Source organism: Vombatus ursinus, unplaced genomic scaffold (genome assembly GCF_900497805.2).
Source record: "Vombatus ursinus unplaced genomic scaffold, bare-nosed wombat genome assembly UNPS02005659.1, whole genome shotgun sequence".
NCBI classification, from domain to species: domain Eukaryota; kingdom Metazoa; phylum Chordata; class Mammalia; order Diprotodontia; family Vombatidae; genus Vombatus; species Vombatus ursinus.
This window is the reverse complement of record NW_020945437.1, coordinates 767,777-779,843: the sequence shown is the minus strand read 5'-3', so window position 1 is coordinate 779,843 and position 12,067 is coordinate 767,777. Positions and strand designations below refer to the sequence as shown.

Below are 12,067 nucleotides of genomic sequence, written 5' to 3'. Positions count from 1 at the left end.
AGTTGTTTTGTCATATTTAGTTTTTGTGAAGTAAATTGTTAGGACAAGGGTAATATGATAGAATCAGGTTACAATAAATGCAGCTCAAAGCATAAATGTAAAAGGCGTGATAAAAGATGCTTACTTAGCTTTTTAATAGGGTAGGAGTCCTTTCTCTGTTAGACTATAAACTCCATGAAGGCATAGATGGAATCTTAATCTATGTATCTTCCCATAAAACCTAGCATAGTGCTCTTTACATATAGTATAGGTCCTAAATAAATGTTGGAATTGAATTGAACCCCCAGAGCAGTATTATATAAAAAGATAATCCTACGGTGCTTATACTTCACTGTTTTCCCTTTTCATTTCTTTTTACATCTGCAATTTTTTTGTCTAGCATAATCAGAATTTGTACCAAACCTTACCAGTCTCTTAAAATCTTAATGAATTTTTGTGAATGTCCTTAAATCAAATGTGCTTTTTCACCAGTAGTAAGTTTAATTACTGTTTTTTAGTTGCTGTGGTATAGTTTTAAGCAAACCAAAGTTTCTGTCTGTTCTCAGAGTGTTTAAAGTTTTCTTTAAAACCAGTAGCTTAACACTTTCCTAAGTTTTTCTCATTATTTCTAGGTGTCAAGAAATAAAGCCAGAAGAAAGAACTATGATTTTTGTGACTAAGTGCCCATGTGATGAGTGTGTGCCTTTAATCAAAGGTGCAGGCATCAAACAGATCTATGCAGGAGATGTAGATGTTGGAAAAAAGAAGGCAGACATCTCTTACATGAGGTTTGAGGAGCTTGAAGGTGTTAGCAAATTTACAGTAAGTAGATGAAAGTGTTTTTTCAACAGTGTCCTTCCCTTTGTGTGGTTAAGAAGCATGAGTTCCCAATTATTTTAGCATTTATGAAAACTGTGGTGATTGGTTTGATTTCCTATACAAACACTCAGATTATGAGCATTGGCTTTGCATATATCTGTACATATGGGACTTGTTTGCTGCCTTACCCCACCCCCATTCCAGACACATTCCCTGGGCCCCTTGGCTTCAATTAGACCTTTGGTCTGGGGATGATTCTACTTCAGGCAAATTTCTTTTTCAAGTATACACAGACATCATTGTTTTTAATCCTTTATTCTTCCTTTCTTCAAAACCCTAACCTAATTACTTCAGGAACATCTCTTATTTCTTTCTCAAATTCCTAAAAAAGGAAATTTGCCTTAAGAAAATAATTGCAATTATCTCGACACCTTAGTTTTTGTTTTGTTTTGTTTTGTTTTGTTTTTTTAATAAAAAAATTCCAGCAAAGAATCAATGTAGTTCATGTCAAAAGTTCCCAAAATTCTTCTTGAGAATTTTCATCTACTATATCATCTACCTCATAAAACTACTTCCCTGAAAAACCAGCTTTCAATATAAATAAAAAAAAAATTTCTAATTGTTTTTCTGTTTTAATTGTAATGATATTTCAGCATCATTTTGGGTCAGACAGACTTATTTAAGATTGTCTGGGTGCCTAAAAATCCTTGTTCCTATGGCAGAGTAATGATAATAAATATGTAGGGGTGTCAGATCCCTGGAACTCGGGCTTTGGAATCAGCAGCCCAGCCAGGTTAACATTCTCCCTCCTTCTCTAGACAGATACTCGCCTTAGCTTCTCCTGTGCCCTTTTGGGGAATAGAACAGAGCCTCTGCTTCCCAGCACTTGTAAACTTGACACCCAGAGTCAGCCTCAGTGGCTACTCCGTCTCCGTAGACACTGAGGGCCGCTGCTGCTGATAGCGGGTTAACCTCCGCTCCCAGAATGTGACGCAGGCTCCTTGGGCAAGTACAGACTGGTGAAGTCATTCCATTGACAGCTGTTGACATGAGCAGAGTTCAGAATCTCCATTGGCCAAAAGTGACCATCTGGTTGTATTCCCTCAAAGTTTGTCATTTTTGGCCTTTGTTTCTCTAGTGATAATTTGTGTCAAATCATTTGGGCTGCTGGCCTATAGCGAGCCCTGCTCAGTGGATTTCTGGGTGTACATGTTTAGCTCACTCTCTTGCCTTAGCATCTGTCCAGCCTGTGCTTTTCAGGATTCTATGAGCTCTTCCTGGTCAGGCACTGTGTGCCAGTCCTCAGATAGGCCACATATCCCTGGAGTGGTCATATTAGGGCTCTTTGTTTGAATTCAGTTCAGCCAAAACTTAATACAAAAATACATGATAGTTGAATGCTTTTAAACATTAAAATGAATTGATACTACTTTTATTTTGATTATTTTTCACCATATCATTGGGAGGTAATTGGTTCTGCTCTGGAATATTGCCAAATCAGGACTAGGAAGTACTATCTTAAACACTGATTTTATAAAGTAAACTGGTGGCCATTTCCCAGACTACTTTTAAGTGAACCACATAGAACCAGATTTTCATCTTACCTAATTCCATTGATATCGTCATTAGAAAACTAAAATACCTGGTGCCACAGGACACAGAGGGCTGAGCCTGGAATCAGGAAGACCTGAGCCTTAGTCGATCCAGCCTTAGACATTGACTAGCTGTGTGACCCTGGGCAAGTCACTTTGTCTCTCTCTGTCAATCTCAGTTTTCTCATCTGTAAAATAGGCATAATGACAGCACCTACTTCCCAGGATTGTTGTGAGGCTCCAATGAGATAATAATTGTAAAAAAGCTCCTGGTACATAATAGGCACTTATGTAAATGCTTGTTCCCTTCCCTTCTCATTAGAGTACTGGAAGTATGATTGACTCTGAAACTAAATTGGATGAAGAGTCTGTTGTTTGTTTGTTTTTTAAATTACTGTAAAATGGGAGAATGGTGAAGGAATATCCCCCTGTAATGTTTTCAGAAGGTGCCTGTGCCAGCAGTGCACTGCCTCTCACTTTGCCCTCAAGAGGTTCTCTTTGTGGGCCTTACCATATCTGTCTGTGGGGGGTCCTTGAAAGCATACCACTTTCTTTGTTTGGAGTGGTGAGTAGGTCAGGCAGGTGAGGTGGTACCATTTACCTCCAAGAAAACAGCTCTGCTTCAGTGCAGGCCCTGGGCGCACATGGTAAAGTAGGTAAGGCTTCTGTCTGACCTTTCCCTTAGACTTGTAGCTGTCCCATTCTCCGTTCTGTTCCCCCCAGGCACCTGATCACCTAAGTCAGCCCTGCACTCCGGGCTTGTTGCTCCCCTGTACCCTTCGCTGAAATTTATCTGTCTTGTGTCTCATCCCCTTAGGGCCCAAGATATCAGCTAGCTAAGGTGATAAACTAATTTACTCTTTTTTAAAATTAATTAATTTAGTTTTAGTTTTCAACATTCACTTCCATAAGATTTTGAGTTCCAAATTTTCTCCGTCTCTTTCCCCTGTTGCTACCCCAAGATGGCATACAATGTGATATAGGCTCTACATATACATTCATATTGAACCTATTTTCACATTAGTCATGTTGTAAAGAAGAAATAGTACCAATGGGAGAAAGCACAAGAAAGAAAAAACAAACAAAAAAAAGAGAGAGAGAGCAAATAATATGTTTGATCTGCATTTAGACTCCATAGTTCTTTTTCTGGATGTAGACAGCATTTTCCATCTTGAATCCTTTGGAGTTGTCTTAGATCCTTGCATTGTTTGTTTGTTTGTTTTTTTGTTTTGTTTTGTTTTGTTTTAGGCAATTGGGGTTAAGTGACTTGCCCAGGGTCACACAGCTAGTAAGTGTCAAGTGTTTGGTCTGAGACTGGATTTGAACTAAGGTCCTCCTGACTTCAGGGCCAGTGCTGTATCCGCTGCACCACCTTGCTGCCCCAGATCCTTGCATTGTTAAGAAGAGCTAAGTCTATCAAAGTTAATCATCATACATTGTGCTGTGTACAGTATTCTCCTGGTTCTGCTCACTTCACTCAGTATCAGTTCATATAAGTTTTTCCAGGTTTTTCTGAAGTCTGCCTGCTCATCATTTTTTATAGCACAATAGTATTCCATTACATTCATGTACCACAACTTGTTCAGCCATTCACCAACTGATGGACATCCCCTCAATTTCCAATTCTTTGCACAAAAAGAGCTGCTCTAAGTATTTTCGTACATGTGGGTCCTTTTCCCATTTGCATGATCTCTTTGGAATACAGGCCTAGAAGTGCTATTGCTTGGTCAAAGGGTATGCACATTTTTATAGTCCTTTACAGTTCCAAATTGCTCTCCAGAATGGTTGGATCATTTCACAACTCCACCAACAATGCATTAGGGTTCCAATTTTCCCACATCTTCTCAGGATTTATCATTTTCCTGTTTTATCATGTTAGTCTGATAAGTGTAATGTGGCACTTCAGAGTTGTTTTGATTTGCATTTCTCTAATTAATAGTGATTTAGAGCATTTTTTCATATGTCTATAGATAGCTTTAATTTCTTTATCTGAAAACTGCCTGTTCATATCCTTTGACCTTTATGAATTGGGGAAAAACTAATTCAGTCTTATGTGTTCATGGAGACAGGCTCCCAAGAAACGTATATTTGAGGTGTAGTTTTCTGAATTCCGTGCTTGGGCCTTTATCTGGTCCCTCAGTGACTGTAAGGTTGGGAATTTCAAGTCAGGCAGGAGAAGAGGGCGATTCTGAGGCAGCCTGGTGGATACAGCCATTTCTTGAAAGGGGAACTTTCTGCTTTCCCCTTTGCTGAATCTTCTTCTCTGCCGAGGAACCACTCAAAGGCCTTTTTCTTTTCTCTGGATAAACCCTTTCACTTCTCTGGGCCTGTTTCCTCACCTATAAAATAATCAGATTTATTAGCTGATCTCTAGGGGCCCTTCTCAGTGTTCCTCGGAGACAGTAATAAAGCACTCAATGATGCAGAGCTATGATGAAAATGCCCCCCTTTTCTTGTTTTTTCATTGTTTTAAAAGCATGGAGTTTGCAGTGCTTTTATTTTTTTTTTATATATATAAACGAAATGTTTGTGCCTTTTACAGTGGCAACAGAATCCAACAGAAGCTCATATTCTGGGACTAAATGAGTCTGAAACCATAGAGAGTAAGTATAAATATTATACTGGCAAATAACCTGTTATTAAGTACAATGATGCATAAATTCGAGAACCAAATTTGTCTTAGGCATATTGTGGGATATTTTCGCCTTACTAAGTAGATATTTGCCATATTAAAAATTGATTTGATGGAGAAAGTTTTACATGTGAAGTTAGGTGATCCAAATTTATAAGTCAGATCTATACTTTTAGGTACCACCAATTATTAAAACACAAACAAATAGAGTAGCATCCAATATCCAAATCAGCTTTTTTAAAGTTAATATAGAGGATAAGAAAATTATTTCATAGCACTGAATAATGGAAATATATGCATTCTTAACAGACTTAAGTTTCATTTATCCAGAATGATGGGGGAAGTTAATCCATGATTAACTGAAAGTTACTCTATGCCTTATACCTAGGTTTTAAAATACTATTCAATACAACTAACACTCTAGCTATACTGAACTTAATTTAATCTTGGATTCAAAAGGTACTTCAGGACTTAAGAAGACATCCTTTTATAGTGGGAAAAGGATTAAAAAAAAAAGAAAGAGTTAAAAACCTAAGTTCACACCTTCAGTCTGATGCATGTGTGACTTTGGTCAGTTCACCCAAACCTACTGGACCCATTTCCTCATCTGTGAACTGAGGGAGTTGGACTAGATAGTCTCCACAGTCCCTTACAGCTCTGATTTTCTACGGCTTTCCAAACTCCTGATTGAGAACCTCAATTGTTGTATAATTCTACAAAAATTTGAGTTCTTGAACCTTTTGGCTGGCCACATTCTAGATCAAGGATTCTTAACCCCCAGGGTCAGTAGATAGATTTCAGGGAGCCTCTATACTTGGATGGGAAAAAAAAATGTTGTCTTTACTTTCACTAAACTTTTATTGAAATTTAGCATTTCCCTCGATTAAGAATTTAAGACCATTGTTCTGAGAAGGGATCTCCCAGACTGTCAAGTTAAGGACTCTTGATGTAATTAAGTATAAATTTATGTTGCAACAAAGTGATGTTTATTCAATAATTAGTAACACTATAAATCAAACTCATCCTGCCATCAATAATGCATTTGAGAGGAATTAGGTTAAATCTGCTTTATGTAAAGAGTAAACTTAACTAAAAATGTAATTCTAGCCTTTTAGTATTTATCAAGTTTTAGGCAAATACATGTTTTAGTTAAAATAGAAACCATAACTCACAAAGTTGCAGGTTCAATTTAAGTTCCCTGAGATGAGTGGCATTTTTTACTGACTCATACATGAAGTGTTGGCCATAGATTAAGTCTGAATGTTAATCCAGATCTAGAAAGGTCAGAGTGGGTTTATTTAACAAGCTTCATCCTGTCACTATACAAACTGACTGGTCACTAGAATTTCTACTTCAGTACCTCAAAGTAAACAAAATTTTAAAAAAAATTATATTTTGACTCAACAATAACTTGGTCTTCCAATATTACTGTTTTAATCCAATTGCTGTGTTTAAAGACGTTTTCTTCCTGTGCTTCAGATGGTCTCAAGACACCTGAGTTAGTGGATGAAGAATGTCACCAAAACAAGAAGTTATGTCTTGGAAACCACTAAAAGAAAAGAAAGTCCTGCCTGAATGAGAGAGGAGGCTGAGAGGATTTTTATTGCACTTTTTAAATTCATCCTTGTTGCCTCTCAAATAAGGATGGAATTTAGGGAATAATTGACAAGTATTTTTAAGGAAGTTAATTTATTACTGGGATGTGTGAATAATGTTAATGAGAATATTTTTATTTTAGATTTCTTTGTGTGTTTTCTAGAGTACGGTGGGTTTTTTTATTACGCTATATGAGGTATCAACAATGAATAAGACTATTGGATGGCTGATTTCTGTTGATGTGGAGTTTAGATCAGCTAGGTATCCTGGGCCAGAACCTAGAAGTGAGTAAGCTACCCATTTGAAGGGTAGATGTTCATTCAGACCATAAGATTGTTGTGTAGTTAACTGCCATAAAGAAATGACTGGCAGTCTCATGACCTGTAAGAGTCAGTAAACTCCCTAAAGGTCAGTTTCATGTCTGGGGTTTACTAATCAATAGTATCTAATCCATTTTAATTGATTCTTAGAAAATAAGGTAATTTCTGATAGACCATGATCTCCATTTTGAAAGTTAGTTTCTAAAATGGTCATTAATTATCCCCAAATCCTTTGATTAAATTAAATACAAGTCAGATTGACTTGAATGAATTATCACTGAATTATGATGGCAGCAGGAAGAAAATATTATTTCATAATAGCATTCTTGTTCATTGACATTATCTTTTGAAAAGGACACTCAATCTAAAATATTCCCCAAATTGGAGGATCATTTTAACAATAAGATAATTTAGTGTGGTAAATTCTAATGAGCACTTTAGAATTACTTATCCTGTTCTTTATTGTTCCTTATTTATAAGTGATGTTGAAAATCTCATGGCTTTGAAGTGAAAAAACAATATATTGAAAAAAGAAACGTTCCCTGCCATTAAGATTGCTAGAACAATCTTAACAGCAAACACTACGTGGAGTTTAAGTTCCATTTCTAACTGCTCTCCTTCCCATTTTTATTTGCTGAAGAATTTCTAGAAAATTCCATTTTGAGAGAGAAAATGATCAGCTTTAGTCTTGGCCCACACATGAATAATAAATGATAGGATAGTCTGGTCCCTTTTCTGTGTTTTCCAGGAGGGAGGAGGGAACATCCACTGGCTGATATTCTGAGGGGCCACCTGCTGCCTGGGGCCATCAGACTCGCTCATCTTACCTCCAGTTCTGTCCACTTTCTTTCCATAGTAGCACATGACTTTTCTAGGCTTGCCCTTCTATCTGCCCAGTTTTCAGCTAATCTCTGCTCTTTGATTGGGGATAATATATTCAGGCAAATACAGAGATGGGGAAGAAAGAGGAGATAGTGAAGGGAACAAAGCATACACACGTGAAACATTACACCAATTATCCAGACGAACTTTCAAGACGGACTTAAAAAAAAAAACTAAGCTCTTTTCTGAGCAAGATTCATACATACTAAAATGTTCAGTATACACGAAAGTAGTGTGAACTTGTTCAATATGTATTTTTCATATGCATCTATGTGGAGCTGGACTTGAGTTATTTTGTAGTATTGAGTCTTCCAGCAGAATATTTTATCAACTCAGCCAGCCAGCATTTATGGGGTGAATATGTATTTGTGTGCCCAGCTTTGTCTTAGACCCCACAGGGGCAGAGTGCAAAAATTTATGCTAAAGTGGTAAAAGTTCTAAGTGAAATTTCTTTGGAACATCAATTAGAAAGGGCTAATTGATTGCCATTGCACAATGGAGCACCTAAATGGTGTTTGCTGTCACCATTAAGTTTAGCTTGCAGTTTAAGGAGGTAGTTACATGTGAATGATGGCTTAAAAGGTTTCTCTTTTGCTTTTCCTCTCTGGTAGGTTTTCAGATTCAATATTACTTTCTTGTAGGTTGTTTTATCCAGGAAAAAAGTTTCCATAGGAAATAAATTATTTGGTAAATTAATTTCATTAAAGCTTTAAGCAGACTTTTAAAAAATGAACAAGACGGAACTAAGCTAAGTTCTAATTGGTGATAGAAATTGAAACTACAGCTTTGTGTCCTAGCAGCATTGGAGATTTATTTAGCCAACTGACTTGGCTGGAAGTTTTCTTTTCCACAGCGTAGTAAGAGATGAGAATTTCTACTTTATTCTTTTAAATCCATTGTTGTCCGTAATGACTGAAATGAAGACACATAATACTTGAGGAATCTCTTCTTGTTTGCTCCTCCCTCCCCTCAGCCAAATGCCAAAGACCCAGGTTCCATGGATCTTTTCTACCACATTGACCCTGTTGAATATATTGGATATACATAATTTCATTGCAACCCTTCTGGAGCTTTTGCCTTGGTCTGGAGGCTTTCTTTCTCAGATGCTTTTTTTTAAGTGGAGAATATAGAATCTCTCACTGTTAGCTTTCCTTGTTTCATATTGAGAAATAGAATGCTAGTAGGTAGAGTTTAGTCTGTATTCAGAGTTGCCTATACACTGTTAAATGCTTGTGGGTTTTAAGCTGAGAACTGCTCAAAATTCCATCTGGATGTGGCATTAGAAATTCAGTCATTCTTGTCTTAGGATGGTTGTACTTGATTTACATCAGTTTTAAGTTTGGATTATAAAAGCCTAGGTAAATCACCTCAGACTCGCAGACCAAAGGCATATAAGGCTATATGAAATAATCATGCATTATTCAGTCCAGCCCAGTCTTGCAGACAGAGCACAGTAATTCATCTCCAGAGCATCATCCTGAAAGGGTATGGGCATAAAAGAAGTCAGGGTACAAGCAAATATGTATTTTAATCAATATGGAAACTATGTCCCACAGTTCTAGTTAACAGTTCTTTAGGCTACTGACACTCACTTTAACACATCCATTAACTATAGGAAAGACTACTAAAGAATTTTCAGGCAATGAATTTTTAAAAACTAGCTTTTAGGCTGGTGATGTCTAGAGTCACTAGTATTTTATACCTATTCGTGTAGTTCAAGTTGGTGTTGGGGTCACAATTAGACACCACCTTTTTTGAAGTCACATTTCTAGCCTCAGGAGCTATGTAGACATGTTGGTAAGTGCAGTAATCTGCCTTGCCTCTTAAAGCAAACATTTTCTATTACTAAGATCACTAACCTTTCCTGCTTTCTCCTAAATAAGTAGCTGCTGGGCCCAGTGGGCAGGCATCCTACCTAACTAACCATTATACATAGGGTAGCCATTCCTACTCTAGTAAACATATAATAAGGTGCTTAATACATGAAAATGAGTGTTATTAAACTTTCAGTACCAGATAAACTTCAGTTTGCTAGAAGCACAGAGAGATTCTACTGTCTTCAGTTTACTTGGTGTAAGCCTTGGATTTGCTTATGTACACATGGATCTCTGGCAGATGTGTGTTTTCTTTTTAAAGTCACTATGTAAACTTTGAGGGGAATGCATACTCTTGATGTAATGGTGAAATCCTTTGGAATTGTTGCATTGTTCTTGTGTACTTTTTTCCCCACTGTGTCCCATTGAAACATCACCAGCAAGTTCAGGTTTAAAGGGGTCTGCTTTAAACTGTGTAACTTGAATATCCAATTTCATAAAATGATCGTCATCATGTTCAGTTAATACTTCCATGTCAACTACATAGTGTCCCCCAAATGTATGCAGCGGCTATACTTATTTTCTGAAAAAGAAAATATATTAGTTATGGGCTGAAAAAGTATATATTCATTTTGGGATGACATCTTTAGTCACAGAAAGTAAAAGGGCCAAAATCAAGTAGCATCTTAAGATAATCCTAGTAATTATTTTTTTTTCATTTTAAAATACCTTTGGAAAAAAAAATTATGTGAGAATGATGGTCATCTCCCTACCTATTTTGGTGAAGCGGACCAAAAAAGCTACATGTGGTCATGCTTCAACTTTTCCAAATGGAGGGAATCACCAGCTTTTTAAATGGGCTGGTTATATTATCATTTTTGAAATGGGGCAACATTAATGCTGCCAAACACTTACTTGAGTTGCACGCTTTCAAAAGCAATACCTCACTTTCCATTCATAACTTAGTTTTTTATGAACATTTTTATGAATCATTTTCAGATTTTTTTTCTGAATCATTTAATCAACTTTTCAAATGTCTGTCCAATGAAAGAATATTTTAAAAATCAAAAATAAGTACCTAATTCATGCACAGAAATCTCTGGGGAATAAATAGAGAGCTGGTGCTGAGATTTTGATAATTCCTTGTATCCTTTCTTTTTTTCTAAAATAACTTCATTACAAACTTAGGACTCTCAACAATATAAACTAGGAGCAGAAAGAATAAAATCATGAAATCCAAACACTTTGGTTGAAAATTTTAAAAATACTTCATACAAATTTAAACAAAATAATACTTTAATCTGACCTGAGATTTCTTTTCTGTATGTAAACTTAAAAAGGTTTGTTGCCCTTGGTTTTGTTTTTTTTTTTTTTAATTCAGCCAGAGTTCATGTGAATGTACTTCTATTTCTACTTTTCCCACTTTGTGTGTCTTCATTTTTTTTTGTGTGTGTGCTCTTCAGGCATGGTTTTTTAATGGGACAGTAGTATCATTAAATAGAAATAAATGTATTCAGCCACACTCCAGTTGCTGGTCACAAAGGTTGTTTCTAGGTTTTTGCTGAAATCCCATTTAAAGTGAATTAGCCACAGCCTTCAGATTGTTCTGATTCTATCCCTTGCATACAATGGACATTCAGTAAATGCTTTTTGGTAATATTAGATATATTAAAGCCCTACATTTTATAGTTTTTATGTAATTTTTATTTTAAATGGGGATTATTGTCTATCACTGTAATAATTTCTTTAAAAAAAAAAGCACATTCTACATTTTTGACTAGGCAACCACTCCACCATAATGTTTGTATGCTCCCTGGAGATGGGTGTTACAGGGATGCATGTATGTCTTCCTAATGGGATGGGGATGAGATTATGAACACTTAATAAGTTATAGTGGATGAATCTTTTTTAAAAAAAAATGACTATTTGGAATAAGTTTACACCAGAGTGGCTAACCCTAATTCTGACTCTTTACAATTGTGGCTTTTTTTTTAAAGGACTTTAAAATTGGGGTATTTCCCTGCTGGGCCTGTGTGTGTGTGTGTATGTATGTGTTATATCACCATTGCCACTGGAATCTGTTGTATCACCATTGCCACTGGAACTAGTTCAATTCTTTAGCAACATTCCAAAGTGTTGACATTGGCTGTTCTCTAGCCTTGGCTGAAAAACAGCTCATGTCGAGGTGGCTTTCCTTACGGGTATTTTTTGACTAGGTCGTAAAATGCTGTGAGACAAATAGCGAATTTTCCTTTTACATTGAATCTCATCATATATGGGGGATGGTATTGTTTTATCTTTCTAAAGGCTCAGTCTAGTGTAATTTTAATTCTCAAGGGAAATAACAAACTTCAATGTTTATATAAAAACAAATGGTCACATGGTGTTTATATAAGGAAGAAGAATTTCAGCTTCTATCTGTATTTAAATTGA

General features: G+C 36.3%; 1 protein-coding gene across 1 annotated transcript in view; it reads left to right on the top strand.

Annotated features, from left to right (window-relative positions):
- Positions 1-10,992, top strand: part of CDADC1 (cytidine and dCMP deaminase domain containing 1) — a 43,751-nt gene extending 32,759 nt beyond the window's left edge. Inside the window, exons 10-12 of the mRNA XM_027848072.1 lie at positions 612-801; positions 4,933-4,993; positions 6,502-10,992. Coding sequence (XP_027703873.1) covers positions 612-801; positions 4,933-4,993; positions 6,502-6,575 — 325 coding nt within the window. The 3' untranslated portion in view covers positions 6,576-10,992. The remainder of the gene's footprint in view (positions 1-611; positions 802-4,932; positions 4,994-6,501) is intronic.
- The last annotated feature ends 1,075 nt before the right edge of the window (positions 10,993-12,067 follow it).